This window comes from Chenopodium quinoa, unplaced genomic scaffold (genome assembly GCF_001683475.1).
Source record: "Chenopodium quinoa cultivar QQ74 unplaced genomic scaffold, ASM168347v1, whole genome shotgun sequence".
Taxonomy (NCBI): domain Eukaryota; kingdom Viridiplantae; phylum Streptophyta; class Magnoliopsida; order Caryophyllales; family Amaranthaceae; genus Chenopodium; species Chenopodium quinoa.
The window spans coordinates 1,371,933-1,391,266 of NW_018744955.1; the positions used below are offsets into that span (position 1 = coordinate 1,371,933).

The 19,334-nt window shown below is 36.7% G+C and overlaps 2 protein-coding genes, 1 long non-coding RNA gene and 1 pseudogene across 3 annotated transcripts; 2 read left to right on the forward strand and 2 right to left on the reverse strand.

Moving 5' to 3' along the window:
- Positions 1–1,047: 1,047 nt before the first annotated feature.
- Positions 1,048–2,201, reverse strand: LOC110706408. The gene is made up of 2 exons (XR_002508340.1): positions 1,722–2,201; positions 1,048–1,321 (listed from the first exon to the last, which is right to left on the reverse strand). It is a non-coding gene; the product is annotated as an uncharacterized LOC110706408 (long non-coding RNA).
- A 259-nt stretch (positions 2,202–2,460) lies between these two features.
- Positions 2,461–6,915, forward strand: LOC110706406 (probable beta-D-xylosidase 6). Its single transcript, XM_021884330.1, has 6 exons — positions 2,461–3,354; positions 3,794–3,960; positions 4,065–4,162; positions 4,259–4,612; positions 4,844–5,260; positions 5,854–6,915. The coding sequence occupies exons 1-6, from the start codon at positions 2,659–2,661 to the stop codon at positions 6,441–6,443; spliced, it is 2,322 nt and encodes a 773-aa protein (XP_021740022.1). The 5' UTR covers positions 2,461–2,658; the 3' UTR covers positions 6,444–6,915.
- Positions 6,916–8,010: 1,095 nt separating this feature from the next.
- On the forward strand, positions 8,011–13,690 carry LOC110706407 (annotated as a pseudogene).
- A 2,584-nt stretch (positions 13,691–16,274) lies between these two features.
- Positions 16,275–17,483, reverse strand: LOC110706440. Its single transcript, XM_021884362.1, has 2 exons — positions 16,614–17,483; positions 16,275–16,460 (listed from the first exon to the last, which is right to left on the reverse strand). The coding sequence occupies exons 1-2, from the start codon at positions 17,481–17,483 to the stop codon at positions 16,275–16,277; spliced, it is 1,056 nt and encodes a 351-aa protein (XP_021740054.1).
- Between the last annotated feature and the right edge of the window lie 1,851 nt (positions 17,484–19,334).

Below are 19,334 nucleotides of genomic sequence, written 5' to 3' on the forward strand. Positions count from 1 at the left end.
TAAAACCCAAATGAATTTTCACCCATAAGATGAAAATAGGAAGGGAACAATGAACGAACTTTGGGTTTGTCTTATTTAAAAACTTCATCATTATATTAGAGTAAAAATAATACGAAGTGTAATGGAATATGAGCAAGTAGGAAAACATGGGACCTTTTAATGGGGTGATGGAGTAAAGCATTAAATTAGTAGTTCGGGTCACCAATACAGCCAACAGGATAAGTTAATCAACCGACAAAAGAATTAAAACATGGAGGGGGCATCTAAACATCGTATATGTACGAGTAGTTATATGGAATACCAGAAAGGTCGTGGAGCTGATGGAGATTGCACTGACCTCACTTGCTTGATTGGCCCCATTTTCAGGTTGGTACTTTGATTGATAAGACTATAATATTAAAATTGATTATCTTAAGTACTTCCTCAACTAATTTCAATCTTGTTATTATATTGGGCCATTTCATCTGATTTAGAGTCTGTTCACTTTAGTTTAATTTCAATTTAATTCAGTTCACCTTCTAGTTTCCTTCTCTCATAAAATATTCATTTCAACTCTATTCAAATCACTTCAGTTCAACTCCAATCAGTTCAGTAAATGCGAACAGACCCTCAATGATCATAATCGTAAAAGACAAGCTTTCACAAATCAATGAGTTTTATTGGGTACTAGTCCAGTCAGTAACAGGAGCAAGTCCAGTAGCAATAATTAGGGCTGGCAAATGGATCAGTTCGGGTCGGGTTCGTGTTCGGGTCACCTAAATTTCGGGTCAGCTACCCCCAACCCGAACCTGATCCATTTAATTTTTCGGGTTGAAAACCCTAACCTGAACCTGATATTTTCAGGTTCGGGTCAACCCGAAATTGACCTTATTTGACCTGATTTTTTATTTGGGTAAAAATCAGGTTTCTTTGACCTGAAATTAACCCGACCCAAACCTGATATATTCAGGTTTGGGTTAACCCAAAATTGACCTGAATAACTTTTTTTTCATTTCAAATACAAGTTGTTCAGGTTAAGCATTTTAATTCAAACCAAAATTAAATAGCTTAGTCTAACAAAGTAACAATCCTACTTAACGATAATAAACCAATAAAAATTGTAATTCACTAATTACAAACCAAAGATAAAGTTTTAATAACACAAATTACAGTTTTCAAAAAATAATAGAAGATGCAATAAGATTTTCATTTGGATTAAGATCGGGCGATGTTGGGACTGTCAATTTGTCATAGCTGTCATCCTTGTTCACCACCTCAAGCTTCAAAATTGATCCACAACATTTCCAATTGAACATGGGTGGGCTACTTCTTGCTGCCAAACCTATAAAGAAAAACAACACTAACATAATTAAAACATGCAATTCTAAATCAGACTATATTATCTAGATCTAACTAGTAAGATCTAAATTAAAACATGCATGCTCATGATAAACAAAAGTAAACAACAAATATTAGCAAGAATCACCATAACATAGACAACATTTAACAATAAAAATTAGCATTAACAATAAAAAATTAGCAAAAACAACCGTATAATAACATAATCAACAACATTTAACATCAGAATTTAGTAATAACACTCGAAAATTAGCATGTAAAAAACTAAAATAAACGGAAGCAAGTAAATATAAAATTAACAACAGAAGAATTAGAAAATAAACAAAACTAGCATATAAAAAACACGGAAAAAAAAACAGAAAATAAATTAAGAAGCAAGATACCTTTGATGAAGGAGAGGAATTCGTGGAGGAGTGAAGGATTCAAGCCGTCAAGGAAATGACAATGGTAAAGTTGGGCTTAACGGAACTACCTCTGTAGAATTCAACAATGAGTTTTTGAGGAGAGAGAAAATTAAAGAGAGAGAAGTGAGGGGAAAAACGGCTGAAGATCAATGAGGGGAAATGAGTTCATTTAGGGTATTGAATTTATATATGGAAGCCTCTTTGTGAATTTGGGCTGGGCTTAATAAGCTTTTTACGTTTTTTTTTTCTTTTTCTTACTTAAATTAGTTCGGGTTATCAAGTCGGGTTCGGGTTGACCCGACCTGATTTTGACCTGAAATTTATTTCGGGTTAAGTGGGCCGTTTTCAGGTTGAGATTTTCAACCTTAACCTAACCCATTTAATTTCGGGTTCGGGTTCATGTCGACCCATTTAAGTTTTCGGGTCGGAAACCTCAGCCCTAACCCGCTTTTTTCGGATCGGGTTCGGGTCGGATTTTTGGGTCGGGTCATTTTTTGCCAGCCCTAGCAATAATGGATGACATTTTTATATGCTACTCCGTGTAAAAGTAGTATTACATTGAGTTCCAATATCGAAAAAAGAGGTAAGTTGTGAGAAAGTAACAAAACAATATGTCGTATCTAAAACATTACTTCACAGAGTAGTTTATAAGAATAAGAGAGCTTTTTGAGTTTGATATGTGAGAATGATAGTATTAATAAGGAGTGGAATAAAAATAAAATCCTTCAATGTAAGGGCAAAGGAAGCCAAACAGATCCCTACATTTCAAAGGCATGTTATGCACCTCAGAAGTTTACTAAGGCATGTTTAGTTGGTCATTTTGTAAATAAAGTTGAACCTAAAGAAGTCAGTTACGTTACGATGATCGTTGTTGATAAAAGCACACTGAAAATGGTGTCGAAGCCCAATAAAAAAAATGGGGGCAAAATTCCCCGTAAAAGTGATAGGGATAGTGATCGTAATCTTATCCTCTCTCCAGCAAGTGAAAGCAGCCCCAATTGATGAAAAACCCCAATTCCCATGTAAAGCGCCTCATAATTCATACCCATTTTGCAACAAATCTCTTGGGATCCCAACCAGATCGCAACAACTAGTCTCTCTTCTCACACTTGAAGAGAAAATCAGGTTCCTCTGCAACAATTTCTCAGGGATACCCAGGTTGGGGATTCCACCTTATGAATGGTGGTCTGAATCCCTCCATGGAATTGCCACTAATGGGCCCGGAATCAGCTTCAGTGGGCCCGTCAAATCCGCCACATTGTTCCCACAAGTTCTCAATTCCGCTGCTTCTTTCAACCGGAGCTTGTGGTTCGACACCGCCACCGCGATCGCCGTTGAAGGGAGGGCAATGTACAATTCTGGCCAAGCCGGGTTGACTTTCTGGGCTCCTAATGTCAATATTTTTAGGGACCCCAGATGGGGAAGAGGCCAGGAGACTCCTGGGGAAGATCCATTTCTTGTTTCTTCTTATGCTCTTGAGTTTGTCAAGGGCTTTCAAGGGGAGAACCAATCTGATGCTGGCCTCTTGATGCTTTCTGCTTGTTGTAAGCATTTTACTGCTTATGATCTTGAAAACTGGGCTAATTTCACCAGATATTCTTTCAACGCTGTGGTAATTTTTTCAATCTTGTTATTGTTGTATTAATGTCTTCAATCGAATCATTCATCTTTATTAAGGATTTATGATTTCCCTTTTTAAACAAGGCAATAACCCTGTTGATTTGTGGCCATGGTTTATTATTTCTCACTAAGATACATTACATTAAACAGAGCTTGAAGTTGTTAGCGCTCATAATAAGTAATGTTTGTGAATTATTTGTTTATTTGCTTCATCACAAGTCCTTTCTGAGTCGTCATGAAAGATAATGTAAGGCTCCCTGTAGGCTCCTTTGGTTGTCTTAAACTCTTAATTATGTTTCACGCATTTTTACTATTTGATGTTTAAAAAATAATCATTTTTTACAAGTTATTGGTTCTCTCTCTTCAGTGTCATCCTTATGAATTCTTTCTAATTGCATCCGTATAATTTCTTAATTTTTATGATATGACAGGTAACTGACCAAGATATGGAAGACACCTATGAACCCCCCTTCAAGAGTTGTGTTCAACAAGGTAAAGCAAGCTGCTTGATGTGCCCTTACAATAGTATTAATGGGGTGCCTGGATGTGCAAAAGGAGATCTTTTGCAGAAAGTGCGAAAAGACTGGGGATTTAAGGGGTAAGAACTTCGTGTAAGCTGTAATCACTATTGAGGATAGTCAGTCGTCCATTACCGAATGCTAAATTCTGTTCTTATTTGCTCTTTGATTTGCCTGATTGTAGGTATATCGCCTCAGATTGTGATGCAGTGGCGACAATTTATGAATATCAGTATTATGTTAAAACTCCTGAGGATGCAGTTGCTGAAGCTCTTAAAGCAGGTTTCAAGTTTCGTCTGCTCTTTCTAGAATGAATATACATCTTGACGTCTTGTTTGTTGCAAATTCTTTGATAATATGTTGGATAATCATCTGTAGGAGTTGATATAAACTGTGGAACATACATGCTTTATAATACTCAATCTGCAATTGGACAAGGAAAGCTTAAGGAGGGAGATATTGACCAGGCTCTTAATAACCTGTTCCCTGTTCTGCTCCGATTGGGCCTTTTTAACGGGGATCCTTTAAATGGAATGTTTGGAAGATTGGGAGGCAAAGACGTCTGTACTAAAGAGCATCAGAGATTGGCTCTTGAAGCAGCAAGGCAGGGCATAGTGCTTCTAAAAAATGATAACTTCTTACCTTTAAACAAGGATCATGTATCTTCATTAGCCATCATTGGTCCTGGTGCAAATTCTACAAGCTATCTTGATCTAGGGGGTGGATATTCAGGTCTAATCCTTCTCATCGTAGAGTACATTGACTTTTCAATGTTTTGGAACACTGCACATGCACAGCATCTTTAATCGATGATTTTTTCAACCTGGCATATAAAAAAGATTATGATATTGCTTAAATTCATTTTGTGTTTCCGAAACTGGTCACTATTAATTAACTTAAACTGATTTGCCACAAATTCTATTCCTTATTTATATTCCAACATGATTCTTTTACTTGATACAGGATTTCCATGCAATGCAAAATCTTATGTTGAGGCTTTTCAACCATACATCAAGAAGACAAATTATGTTAAAGGATGCTTGAATGTTGATTGTGAATCCAATTCAATGTTTGATGAAGCTGTCCACGTGGCCAAAGTATCTGATTATGTTATCTTAGTTGTTGGCCTGGATTTGACCCAAGAAACTGAGGATAAAGATCGAGTTACCCTATTACTTCCTGGAAAACAGATGGACCTTGTATCTTTGGTCGCTTCTGTTAGCAAAAAACGTATAATATTAGTCCTCACTGGTGGTGGACCACTTGATGTCTCTTTTGCTGAAGGAGATTCACGAGTTGCTAGCATTCTTTGGACTGGGTATCCTGGTGAAGCCGGTGGCAAAGCTCTCGCTGAAGTAATCTTTGGTGATTATAATCCAGGTTAGAAATGAGAATATCACCTTTCGACATTATGTAGAGTGGGTGGTTTTTCCATTTTCCTTGAAGTTTCCTTTTTTCTGCCTTCCCATTTTTCTTTTGGCCTTTGCTTAAGAACGCTAAAAGTTGTGATGGGATGAAAACTGAGTAGTGTTAGCCAAGCAATTCACCAGTCTACTCTCTTTATGCATTCATTGGGGTTTCTTGTTATGGTGTATCAAGGGTAAGGGAAGGGTGTCCCTGTTGCCATTTTGTGATGTACTGCTCTCTACTGCCCCCTACTAGTCCTTTTGTATTATGCATGCCCTTCCTTCTTGCTATGCTATGAAGGATCCCTGGTAGTAATGGTCAACCTTAATTGGGCAAAGGCTTTCGGAAGCTAAGCTGATGGGACTGCCCTCACTATAAACTATAAAGGATTCAAGGGTTAGGGAAGTGTGTCCCAGTTTCCATATTTTTTATCGACCTTTATATTTGAATTCATGAATTGTATAGATGATTATTTTACCTAGTGTTGCCTCTTAGGAACTTTATTTCTTCCTTAATCAATTACCCATATTGATTCTTATTTATGTGTCGATATGGACTGCCAACAGGTGGAAGATTGCCAATGACTTGGTATCCAGAATCATTCACCCAGATACCTATGAATAACATGAACATGCGGGCTGATCCCTCTCGCCTATATCCTGGGAGGACCCATCGGTTTTATACTGGAGAGGTTGTCTATGAATTTGGTTATGGTTTAAGCTATACAAATTACACATACAAGCTATTATCAGCTCCAAATACTTTGAAGTTAATATTTAAGACTAGCGCTAGTTTGAGAAAATTGTATGAAACAGAAGTTGGGATTGGTTATGTTCCTACAGATGAGATTTTATCTTGTGATATCGTAAGGTTTAATGTGCAGTTATCTGTAATGAATGCCGGGCATATGGATGGGAGCCATGTTGTATTGCTTTACTCAAAAGCATCTAGTACTATAGAAGGTGCTCCTAGAAAACAGCTCATTGGATTTAGCCGTATCCATACTACTGCACATAGGTCGACAGATATGAGCTTCAGTGTTGATCCTTGTGAGCATCTTAGCTTTGCAAATGAGCATGGAAAGAGAATATTGCCACTAGGAGAGCATATCTTAATGATAGGTGAATTAAAACACTCATTGTTAATTGATATGTGATTGGTATAATTCATTCTTGTGTATGGGATATAGGGATCAACTTTGATCAAAACTATCTGTTAAAATATACAAAGTATAAATACTTATACTACATCCGTTATAGGTTATGCGCAACGATTTGACATAAAGTAGAGAGGAAAAATGTCTAATCGTTGCACATAACCTGTAACGGAGGTAATATATTCAATTCACATAATGATAGGTGAATTGGAGCACTCATTGTTGGTTGATATATGATTGGTATAATGTATTCGTTGTGTATGGAATTTATGGATCAACTTTGATCAAAACTAATCTGTTAGAATAAATGAAGAATAACCGGTGGAAAATTCGGTATGCTTTTACATTGCCTTACTTTAGGTTAGTGTGACAGTTTTTGTATCCTCATGCTCTGTACATTAGAAATGTCTTACCTGGATGCTGCAATCTGTATTCCAAGACGATGCTTATACACTTCAGAAGTTTTTTGATCGATGTGAATTTTTAAATTGGTAATCCCAATATGCTGTTACAAATGATTTTTGCTGCATTATTTTGATAATTTTGTGTTGCAACCAATTTGGGCGGTTTGTTGAAGATAATTTTTCTTCACGTAATGAATACCACTGTGTAAGAGATCTTTTGCATCAAGTCTTCTGTGCGACCCAAGCTGTTTGATCTTCGTAGGATAGCAATCTTATTCTTATGTTTCTTGATACTCTGTATAAAGTTTAGCGCGCAATTGCCAATGATATGGCCTCAACTGTATTAGGTATTTGATGTGCAGCAAAGTGTGCGACCCAAGCTGTTTGATCTTCGTAGGATAGCAATCTTATTCTTATGTTTCTTGATACTCTGTATAAAGTTTAGCGCGCAATTGCCAATGATATGGCCTCAACTGTATTAGGTATTTGATGTGCAGCAAAGTGTGCGACCCAAGCTGTTTGATCTTCGTAGGATAGCAATCTTATTCTTATGTTTCTTGATACTCTGTATAAAGTTTAGCGCGCAATTGCCAATGATATGGCCTCAACTGTATTAGGTATTTGATGTGCAGCAAAGAAGCAAGATTGTCTTAATGGTATGTACATCTTGGACTATCTATGTGTACTTGAAGTTGTTGGTTCAATCTCTTTTTTTTTTTTTTGACAAATTGTTGGTTCAATATTGTTCCGAGCTCAAAATGTTACTTCACTGTCTCTTGCAGTCTTGCCTGTTGGTTAATGTTAAATTTGTTACATTTGGTGCGAAGTGTGCTATTTTATAAATTATTAAAGTTTTGTTGAAGTTTATTTTTCCAATCCATTCTATCTCAAGAAATGTTAACTATTGTTAATTTCTCATCATTTCAGTACAATGATACATTTTTAGTTACTTTATATTTTCATTATGAAGAGTTATAAAGGACAATGATATATGTATAATCACAATTTTTGTTGTTCTTTCAAAATTTTACGAGTATTAACTAAGCTTGTTGACATTTGTAGCCTATAAGGATCCTTGTTTTTAGTGAGCTGACTTTCTTGCTTGCTTGCTTGCTTGTTCCCTGGGAGTGTAAACAATTATTGGGTATGGCTAGGGTCATGTGATATCTTGGTATATGTTCGGGTTGGGTTATGTCTAGTCAATCTAGCCTCATGGTCATGTTTGATTTCAGTTTGGATCAAGTTTTGTTCATATTATGTTGGGTCATTTATCCTTTCGTATACAAATTAAATAGGTTGTGTTAAATCAAATATGGGGTGGATTTAATATAGGTTAATTTAGGTTTGTGACATATTTTGGTAGTATAATTATCACGTATTAATTTGATTTCACTTGTTTTGCTTGGGATAAAAATAGGTAAGATCTACGTCCAATTTCATGTTAGTTTTAATTTGTGGGATTTAATCCAGTTATGGGTCACCCTGAGTTGGGTGAAGTTATGTCAAGTTGATAGGTTCTTGTATGTTTTTTAGCCAATTTGGGTTTAAATTGTTGTCAAGTTTGGTATCGTCGTCTTGTCGATTAGTATCAAACTATCAATTTAGGTGCAAGTTCTAGTTCAGGTGCCAGAGTCTCGTGTCAAATCAAATGTCAGTTAACTCCGATTTTAGCTCAGGTCACAAATTAGTAGTATCTCCTATGAATATAGTTCAAATAGAGTTTGGATTCGGTTCATCGTCGGTGTTTGGGATCGGATTCGGTCAATTCTTCGCAACTGTATTTATTTGAGTTGATACTGTCAAAGTGCTGTCTAATAAGCAAAATGGAGATATACAACACAAAATTTTCCCTCCTTACCTTCACAGTGTTCTTTCTCTTTACTTCTCCCTTTCATCCCAAAGTAAAAGCAGCACCAAAAACCGCAACTCCAAACCTTAATAAACCCCAATTCCCATGTAAACCACCTCATAATTCATACCCATTTTGCAACAAATCTCTTTCAATCTCAATCAGATCACAACAGCTACTCTCTCTTCTCACCTTGAAGAGAAAATCAGCTTTCTCTGCCACAATTTCACAGGAATACCCAGATTAGGAATCCCACCTTACCATTGGTGGTCTGAATCCCTTCATGGAATCGCCACTAATTGGCCTGCAGAAAGCGTCAAACTGCCTACAAAGTCCGCCACTGTATTCCCACAAGTTCTCAATTCAGCCGCTTCCTTTAACCGGAGCTTGTGGTTCGATACCGCGACCGCCATTGCTGTTGAAGGGAGGGCATTGTACAATGCTGGCCAAGTTGGGTTGACTTACTGGGCACCCAATGTCAACATTTTTAGGGACCCTAGATGGGGAAGAGGCCAGGAGACTCCTGGGGAGGATCCACTGGTTGTTTCTTCTTATGCTGTTGAGTTTGTCAAGGGGTTTCAAGGGGAGTATTGGAGGGAGGAGGAGAGAGAATTTGGACAAGGGTATTTTGGGAACAAGAGAGTGTTGGAGGAAGATGATGGGGAGGGGTTGTTGATGCTTTCTGCTTGCTGTAAGCATTTTATAGCTTATGATCTTGAAAAGTGGGGTAATTTCAGCAGATATTCTTTCAATGCCGTGGTAATTTTTTGTTATTCTTTTCAATGCATCTTCATTAGACCTGTTGTTACTCTTGTTAGTGTTGTAGTTTTGTACATGTATCAATGTATGCAGTGGAAATTGTGTTAGTAGTGAAGCTTTGATACTTTGTATTTAAGGAGAAGACCCTATTGAGGCAAAAACCTCACACATGTCAATCTGGCCTGGATTAGCGCAAGACCCCTTAGGAGTGGGGGTAGTAGAATATTTGAACTTGAACTTAAGTTATTGTTTATGCCAAAAACTTGTACACCGGGAATGTATCATGTAAAAGCCAAATTTGGAATGGGTTGAATTTTATGTGATTTGAGTGACTAAGATTAGTGTATGCAATACATATATTGTTTACAAACCTACCAATTATTATCAGGGTGAAACATAACTAGTGAAATTTCCACTTAAAAATTTTAGTAGTCAAAGAGGTCTTTTATGCACAAATAAATGCTTGTAGTCAGGTAGAGGTGTAAGTGAACTAGTATGCATGGTAATTATATCAAGCTTGAAGATTCTTCTTAGTTAATAAACCTTTTCAGGTTGAAAAATGAACTATAGGTGTGGAAAAAGGTTGTATATTCTTGTGAAAGAAGGCAATGGCCTTGTTGATTTGTGGCTATGGTTTATTGACTTTATTCCTTCCTAGTAAAATGCAATGAACAGAGCTTAAAGTCGTTAGCGCTCATTTTAATAGAGCTTGGAAAGAGGGATGCTCTATAATCTATTTTCATGATTAGATTGTTTATATGCATGACTACAAAACTGGTAATTTTTTTGAAACCCTTTTGGTGCATCTTATTATACTCCCTGTCTATTTTTTTTTTGGTTTGACTATTTTTGCAAAAACAATCATCGTCCAAATAAGAAATTCTTTTAGGTATAGAGGGTGTACCAGTTTTATGTTTATATGTGTAATTGTATGTCTTTGATGGAAATTGTTCTAGTAGTAGAATTTTTGCTCTTGAGCTTAAGTTACTGTTTATGACAAATTCTTGGCGTATTATGTAAAAAGCTTAATATACTGTGAGTTGATATTGTGCGATTCGAGTGACTAAGTTTGTTGTGTACAATATACTCGTTTTTGGTGTGAAACATAACTAGTGGAATCAGCCAAGCAGTCAAAAAAGGTCTTGGAAACTGTATGCACAAAACTGCTTGGATAGAGTTGCAAGTGAACTAGTTTTCATGTTGATCATCTCAGGCTTGAAATATTTGCTTTGTAGATAAACCTTTTGAGGTTGAGAAATGAACTGTTGATGAGAAAGCTTTAGATGATCTTGTGCTTATGGTTTAATCTTTCACATTAAAATGCAATATATAGAGTTTCAACATCTTTAGAGCTCAAATCTATGTTCATGAATAATTTGTAAATCATTATGTAGGGCTCAATGTACGCTTCTTTAGTTGTTTCTGTTGTTTCACCCTGCTTCTACTAAACAGTAGATCATGCTCTTTTCAAGTACTCCGTATACGATTTTCTGTCTTTAGTGTTGTACCTGAGAAATTTTCTTTATTACCTTGCTTTCCTGTTATTTTTGTACTTCTTTCCCTCTCAAAAAATCTATATAAATTATTAGCTGGTTAAGTTCGTGGTTAATATTTAAGATATGACAGATTACTGAGCAAGATATGGAGGATACCTATGAACCCCCTTTCAAGAGTTGTGTTGAACATGGTAAAGCAAGTTGCTTGATGTGTCCTTACACTAGTATCAATGGGGTACCTTCATGTGCAAATAGAGATCTTTTTCAGAAAGTGCGAAAGGATTGGGGATTTAGGGGGTAAGAACTTTGAGTAAGCTATATATCACCATTTGAGGATTGTCAGTCATCCCCTGCCAAATGCTAAATCTTGTTTTTATGTGGCTTATGATTTTCCTGATTGTAGATTTATTGCCTCAGACTGTGATGCAGTAGCGACAATTTATGAATATCAGTTTTATGCTAAATCCCCTGAAGATGCAGTAGCAGAAGCTCTTAAAGCAGGTTTCAAGTTTTGCCTTTCTGTCTTGGGACAAGTATACATCCTGGTTCTTGACATCTTGTTTGTTATTTGTTCAACTGTTGGTGTTGCTAACCTTTTGAATGGATAATCACCTGTAGGAGTTGATATAAATTGTGGAACATACATGCTTTATAATACCCAATCTGCATTTGGACAAGGAAAGCTCAAGGAGGGAGATATTGACCGGGCTCTTAAAAACCTGTTCCCTATTCTGCTCCGCTTGAGCCTATTTAACGGGGATCCCTTAAGTGGGATGTTTGGTAGATTGGGAAGCAAAGACGTCTGTACTAAAGAGCACCAGAGACTGGCTCTTGAAGCAGCAAGGCAGGGCATAGTGCTTCTCAAAAATGATAACTTCTTACCTTTAAACAAGAATCATGTATCTTCATTAGCCATCATTGGTCCTGGTGCAAACTCTACAAGCCCTTTTGTTCACGGGGGTGGATATTCAGGTCTAATCCTTCTCATTATTGAGGACAATGACTTTTCAATGCTAATGATAGTCTTTTTTTTTTTGAAACAAATGCTAGTGATAATTTTGAGATAATAAGTTCCCTGTTTACTATTTCTTTTATTAATTTGCATTTTCATATATTAAATTTTAAATGAACTATTGGTATAAATAATATGCATTGTTGCTCCCATTTATTTTCAAACACGGTTCTTTTACATTATTCCGGTATTCCATGCAATATGCAATCTTATGCTGAGGGTTTCAAAACATACATCAAGAAAACAAATTTTGCTAGAGGATGTCTGGACGTGGCTTGTGAGTCCAATTCAATGTTTGACGAAGCCCTCCATGTCTCTGAAGTATCTGATTATGTTATCTTAGTTGTTGGCCTGGATTTGACCCAAGAAACTGAAGATCTAGATCGAGTTACTCTTTTACTTCCTGGCAAACAGATGGAGCTTGTATCTTTGGTTGCTTCTGTTAGCAAAAAACGCATAATATTAGTCCTCACCGGTGGTGGACCCCTAGATGTCTCTTTTGCTGAAGCAGATTCACACATTGCTAGTATTATTTGGGTTGGATATCCTGGTGAAGCCGGTGGTAAAGCACTCGCTGAAGTAATCTTTGGTTATTATAATCCAGGTTAGAAATGAGAATTATCATCTTTCCTATTTAAATGTTGGTATAGATAAGTACAGTTGGTGGTTTTTCCTTTTCTGTTTCTAACTTCCCATTTTTTCATTCGTCCTTTCCTTAAGAGCGTTTGAAGCTGAGATGGCTGAAAACTGAGTTATTAGCCAAGCAATTCTCCTGTCAGTTCTCGCTATGCATTCATTGGGGTTCTTGTACGAGTAGTAAACTAATGGGGGTTAAGGCCTAGGGGATGGATGTCCGATCCTGGTTTCCAGTTTGTGACGTACTCATAGTTTTGAAGTTAGGAAAGATTACAGATGTATATTTTTTTTCTTTGTTGCTCCTTGGGACCATTATATCTTTCTTAATACTCATTGTGATTCTAATTCATGCATGGATATGGACTGCTAACAGGTGGAAGATTGCCGATAACTTGGTATCCAGAATTATTCACCAAGATAGCTATGAACAACATGAACATGCGGGCTGATCCTTCTCACTTATATCCTAGAAGGACACATCGGTTTTATACAGGAGAGGTTGTATATGAATTTGGACATGGTTTAAGCTATACAGATTACACATACATGCTTTTATCAGCACCAAATAAAATGATATTAGTTAGTAAAGCTAGCGGAAGCTTAAGAAAATTATATGAAACAGAAGTGGGGATTGGTTATGTTCCTACAGACGAGCTATTATCTTGTGATGCTCTAAGGTTTAATGTGCAGCTATCTGTAATGAATGTCGGGCATATGGACGGAAGCCATGTTGTAATGCTTTACTCAAAAGCGTCTAGCTCTGTTGAAGGCGCTCCTAGAAAACAACTTATTGGTTTTAGCCGTATCCATACAACTGCACGTAGATCGACGGATGTGAGTTTCATAGTTGATCCTTGTGAACATCTTAGCTTTGCAAATATGGAAAGAGGATACTACCTTTAGGAAAGCATATCTTAATGTCAGGAGAATTGGAGCACTCATTATTGATTAACTTATGATTGTTAATTTTTTTTGAGACACTTATGATTGTTAATTTGTTATACTATATTAGTGGTTTATGACAATTAAAAGTCTAATTTTATTTATTTATTTATTTATTTATTTTTAATTTATGTTTCTGAGACATTATCAAAACTAATCTGTTAGAACATACGGAGTATAGATATTATAACAAACTTTAGGCCTTTAGCAGCTTTGCGTCTTCTTAGACTCGTATTATCATTGTAAGTGAAATTCTCCAATTTCCTTGGTTGCCTTGGCAACAACAATCAACCCAAAATATACTTATACGAAGTTAATTCCCGAGTCCTTGCATTTTATGGTAATGATCTGAAACTCGAACTTAAAACTAGAATTTAAAACTAGGTTCAACAACTAATTTTGGGTAAAGTTCAACAACTCCAAATAATACTCCAATGTCAATGAGTAAAGAAAAAAAACGGTGTGAAAGTGAAATTGCCAAATAAAATACAGACACTAATTTGGTAAAGTTCAACAACTCCAATGTCGATGCTGCATTCATTTGTTTATACGAAGTAATTGGTGACGTACATGGCTGAAAACTGTTATATACATCCAAGTGTAATAGGTCACCCATTCCAAGAATACTCCTAACCAAGCACGCTTAACTATAGCACGCTTAACTTAGTACTCCCTCTGTTTCTTATTTCTTGCAACATTTGCCATTTATGAAAGGTTCACATTTCTTGCAACAAATGTTTTTTTTTCCTTATTTAGTATATTTTAGTAGGTCAATTTACCTTATTACCCTTGCTGATGTATCATTAAAATGCTAAATGACCCTTACGAATTTATAAACAGATTGTTAACTCATCATCAATATTACTAACCATTCCCACCAAAAATATCATCAACCTTTTATCTCCCCTCTATTTGTATCCAACTGATTGAAGAACAAAATTCTTCATCTTCCCAATCACCTCATTCAATTCATCTCCAGATTTTTGACCTACCTACAATAACTCCATGGCTTCACTGTCTCTCTCATCTCCCTTTAAATTCGAGACTTTCTCTCTCCTGTTTTTTTGGAACCCTAGTTCTTCTGCTGTGATTCGCCGCTTTCTCCTTCTTCCTAAATTTCCACCTTATCCCCCTTCTAGATCTACCTTTTTTCCTCTAGTAACAACATGAGTTCCTCTGAAAAAAAACGGTCCTTCCTTGTTTTGCTTTGAGAATCTCCCCCCTGAATCACCCAAGGATGACCTCCCTCCAGGTGCGACTCGATACATCTGTGAGAGAGGTTCTGGGAAGATAAAACCCTTGCGTTGTGCTAGGATGAGGCCGCTCTCTTGTAGGGTTCGCCGTGGTGCGAAGCTTGATGTACCTTCTGATGAAGAGAGTGAGGTCCAGTCTGAATTGGCCGGGAAAACCTCAAAAAACTCTATTGAGGTTTCAGATCTGGAAAGGGAAACTGAAGGGCACGGATCTGTGAAAGAGGAAGGTGTTGGGTCTTCCAAAGGGGTGTTCAAGGAGTCCCCTGCAAAGGCGGCGGTCAAAGGTGGTGAGTCGGTGACAGCCAATCAGCAGAAGAAAGGGTCCCTCTCAGGGATGAAAAGGGTGAGATCTGGGCTGCTTGTTGATCCGGAGCTTCTCTCTGATGAGGATTACATGGATTTCCTGAGGGATATGCACCCTGAGTGGTTCTCTGCCAATTAACCCTGCAGCGTATAACCTTTCTTCTCCTCAATTCATCTTTCTTTTGTTCTCCATTTGTTTAATTTTTGCTTCTTTACTTGTGTTTTGAGTCCCTGTATCATAGTTGTGTATACAAGGCTTGTGGTTATTTCTGTGTTGGTGCATATGGCTTGTGGTGAAATGTGTGTGCATATGGCTTGTGGTACTCTCTGTGTTGGTTGTTGTGTGATGCCTTGATTTTTGGTTTCATAATGGCCAGGGGATTGTTTAGTTGATGAATGATGAAGTGTTATGTTGGTTCTGTTGGTAAGACTGTTTTTTGAAGAAGGCTTGTGGTACTCTCTATCTTGGTTGTTATGTGATGCCTTGAATGTTGTACTGTTGGTGAGACTGTGTTGTTTTTGACTGTATAGTAATAAGAGTCCCACTCTTATGCACATTGACAGGCTTATGGAATATCATTGTGCATATTTGTCTGTGTTTCAGCAACCCCCCTAGCAACTTATTGTGTTATGCCTACCCACTGACCTTGTTTGCCATGCTATTCTGTTGCCTTATGAAGTGTTGGTGTTTTGAGTCCCAACCTATGTGATTTTTGTTTGAGTCCCAACCTTGGTATTGTGTGACTATGCCTTATTAGATTGAGCCATGTGATGAAGGGACTCATTTGAATAGCAGTTGCTAGTGGTAGCATTGCTCCATCAGTGGCCTTATGGCACTGGTGTTGAGTTAACAACCCTAGCTAAACTGAGTGATGTACACATACCCTTGCTGATGGTATTTCAATCTTTGGGTTTTTCCATTCATGCATTCATATCAAAGTAAAAAACATCTAACCATTTACTCCACACTTTTCAAAATAGAAATTCCCTTACTTTACATGACTGTCTTACATGTCTTGCATTTGGTTCATCAAAATACACATAACCTAAGCATTACATACTAATACTAGTAACATGTAAATAACAAACAGAAATTCTTACCTAAGTCAGCAAAATACTAAGAAGGTTATGTGTGGCAGTCATACATAGTCGTAAGGGAGTTTGCATTTCTTTGTCTTCAGTCAGCATCAACTTCCATGTGTAGTTCTTCTTCTGCTCCATTTGTTGTTGGGATGAACATTGTGTCTAGATAATTGACAGCATCATGTATCAACTGCCTAGGAACATGTAGGTGTTTAGGTAGTACACCTAACTTCTCAAGCCTCTTCTTCTTCATATGAGGAGGTGAGAAGTTGTTTCCTCCCTGTTTTTCAAGGACCTTGATCATGATTGATTGTAATGTCAGCCATATGTACTTGTTTGCTTTAGCCTCAAAAGCATTGTATGCATTGGTAACCTCTTTGATTAAATCATCCAAAGTTGTGGGGAAGGATTGATATTGTAGGGACTAAATGACTTTGAACAACCCAAGGTCTAAAACATTCAAGTCAGGAGATTGAGCTGGTTGATAAACCATTTCAATATTAAAACCATTAGCATGACAAGCAGCAACAAATTCTTCATCTTTAGGGATTTGATGAGGCCTTGCATTATCCCATTGAATTTTCACATTTCTAGAGACAGTCTCTGGCCATTGTTGGTGTATTGCTGGGATGATGTGCTCCATTAGCATTTGTCTGATTGCATCCTTGTTGACATTCTGTACATCCTTTGTTTCCAATGTACCAGCTTCTCTGTTTTTGCTCTTTTTATTTTCCATCTGTTTTATCACAAATGGAAAGATACCATACTTTCCATCATGCAGAAGAGTCCCATCTCTTGCATATATTGGTTTCCCTATCATATCCATGAACATGGCCTTGATCTTAAACCTCTTACTCTGTTGACACCTGTAAGGATCTTCCTCTTTTGGAAGGAGGTAGAATTTTCTGGTTTCAGGGTTCAAGTAGAACCATTTTTCATCTATGTGAATGACTTCTTGCATGTCAACAAACTTTGGGTCCCCTTGAGTTGAAATTGGGTTTATGTGACTTAATACCCACTTCAACCTTGCCACCTTATTATTGGATGTCAATGCAGGATGGTTTGTGCTTGTGTGTGTCCCCAGTCTTCCTTTCTTCCTTAATCTATGAATTGTTAAATGTGAAACATTCAGTGCACCTGCATAGCTTCTCTCTGTTGTTCTTTTGTATAATGGCACAGATTGCAACCATTCATCAGAGTACTCTTTGGGTTTTGGACTAGTCCTTCCCAATTTTTTTGATCTGACATCAATGACATTCCCCTGGGCCATTTGCTTTTTAATGTCTGCATACAATCTTGACATTGTAGATCTGTGAATGTCATGCTCTCTTGCTTGTTGTGATAAAAAAACCCCTTGGCAGATCTCCTCCTTGCATTTTTAACAGAATGGCATCTACTATTTGCCTCTTCTGTTCAATGGTGAGGTCCCTCCTCTTCTCTCCTTGTTGTTGTGTCTGTTGATTCTGTAAAATCTGAGAATAAGTCCATTCTGCAGCATACTCATCCTCTGAATTTGTACTGGACAGTGATGAGTCACTTGATAAAACTTCTTGTTCTTCTCCTAGCAACTACTCTAATGAAAAAAAAACTTCCATATCCATATCAAGTAACATATACTACCTTGTTCTGAACCAGGTCTGCCGATGGTGATGAAGTGGAGGATGCAACTTTTTGGACAACTCAAACAGAACCAACTTTTGGATGAGTTTAAAATGATGTCGCTGCCCCTAATTTAGCACTAATTAGATTTAGGAAGTAGGTTGGTTGTATTTATGGTAGTTTTTGAACTTTTTTAGTGCTAACTTTTGCTGATTTTAAAGCTCAAATGTATTCATTAGGTGGTAGATGAAAATGGTGGTGTATGACAAATATGAATCTTTGTTTGTGCTGTGAACTATTTATACCCCTTCTTCCTTGGGGAAAAAGTAAGAGGAGGGAAAAATTTGGTGCCTAAAAACTGATTTTTTTTAAATTTGGTGAAAATTTGGGAGGGAAAAGTACACCCTCCCAAAAATCAGCCCATGTGAAAGTTCAAACCAAAAAGGGTGGTCCTTATACTTCCCTCCTTTTTAAAACTTAATCACATGCTATTAACCCTTCCTTTATTCCCTTAAAATTTTTGACTTGGGAATTGTGCTACCCCCCTTTGTTGCAAGAAATAAGAAACGGAGGGAGTATATTGTTGATAGGAGTAATATATCATGGGTAATGTTATATGTAGCCCTAAGGGTTATATAAGCATTAAATACACTCTTGGAAATTGTATAAAATTAGGTTTTCATGACAAAAATACGCGTAAATAAGTGTAATTAGTGTTTATATTTTTATAATTTTTTAACTTTTTATGATTTTCAAGTGTAAATTTAATACTTATATGTAGAGCAATTTTATGCATAACATTTTTATTTTCTGAGGAATATGCATTACAATTTAACATTTTTTTTTTTAAGTTATGCCCCCAAACTTTTTCGGTTTCTAAGCTGTGTCCATACCTTTTCAAACCCCTAAGCTGTGCCCTCAACCTTACAAATTTTTTTAACAATAACCTTTTTTTTTATTATTTTTTTTTTCTGATTTTTAAATTTTTTTTAAAGTATTGAACCAATTAGAACGGCACACGTGTCAAATTAATAACGCCACGACACCATTGTTAATAAAATAACTTAATTTTTGTTAACATATATGACTTTCAAATGGTATTGTTGATAAAATGTCGTGAGGTTGAGAGTACAACTTATAACTTTGAAAATGCATGGGTACAGCTAGAAATGGAAGAAATTGGGGGACATAGCTTAAAAGAAACTTTTTTTTTTTTTAATTTACTCGCAAGATATTCCATCTGTCACTTTTCTATGGTTACATTTTGACTTTGGTGGTCAACTTTTAAATCTTTTACTATTACCATATACTATTATAAAGAAACCATATCATATGGGAATAACAAGATGTTATCGGATTCATCTTGATATAAACTTTCAAAATATCAATTCTGTTGAATTTTTGACAAGGATATCTTTCTTTGCAATGGTATGGACACGGTTTGATACAATGATACTAGTACATACAAAAAATTACACGCACATACATAAAGTTGAAATTTCCAAAAATCTTAATGATCGAATGTACTCCCCCCCGTCCCCAAATACTTGGGACG

What these genes read in the sequence shown, in the direction of transcription:
- LOC110706406 (XM_021884330.1), top strand. Translation starts at nt 2,659, where the DNA reads ATGGGGGCAAAATTCCCCGTAAAAGTGATAGGGATAGTGATCGTAATC. An exon ending in TCTAGGGGGTGGATATTCAG is followed by an intron (nt 4,613 to 4,843) that starts GTCTAATCCTTC and finishes TACTTGATACAG; the next exon opens with GATTTCCATGCAATGCAAAA. An exon ending in CTTTGGTGATTATAATCCAG is followed by an intron (nt 5,261 to 5,853) that starts GTTAGAAATGAG and finishes GACTGCCAACAG; the next exon opens with GTGGAAGATTGCCAATGACT.
- LOC110706440 (XM_021884362.1), bottom strand. Translation starts at nt 17,483, where the DNA reads ATGTCAAGATTGTATGCAGACATTAAAAAGCAAATGGCCCAGGGGAAT. An exon ending in TAGACCTTGGGTTGTTCAAA is followed by an intron (nt 16,461 to 16,613) that starts GTCATTTAGTCC and finishes CTTGAAAAACAG; the next exon opens with GGAGGAAACAACTTCTCACC.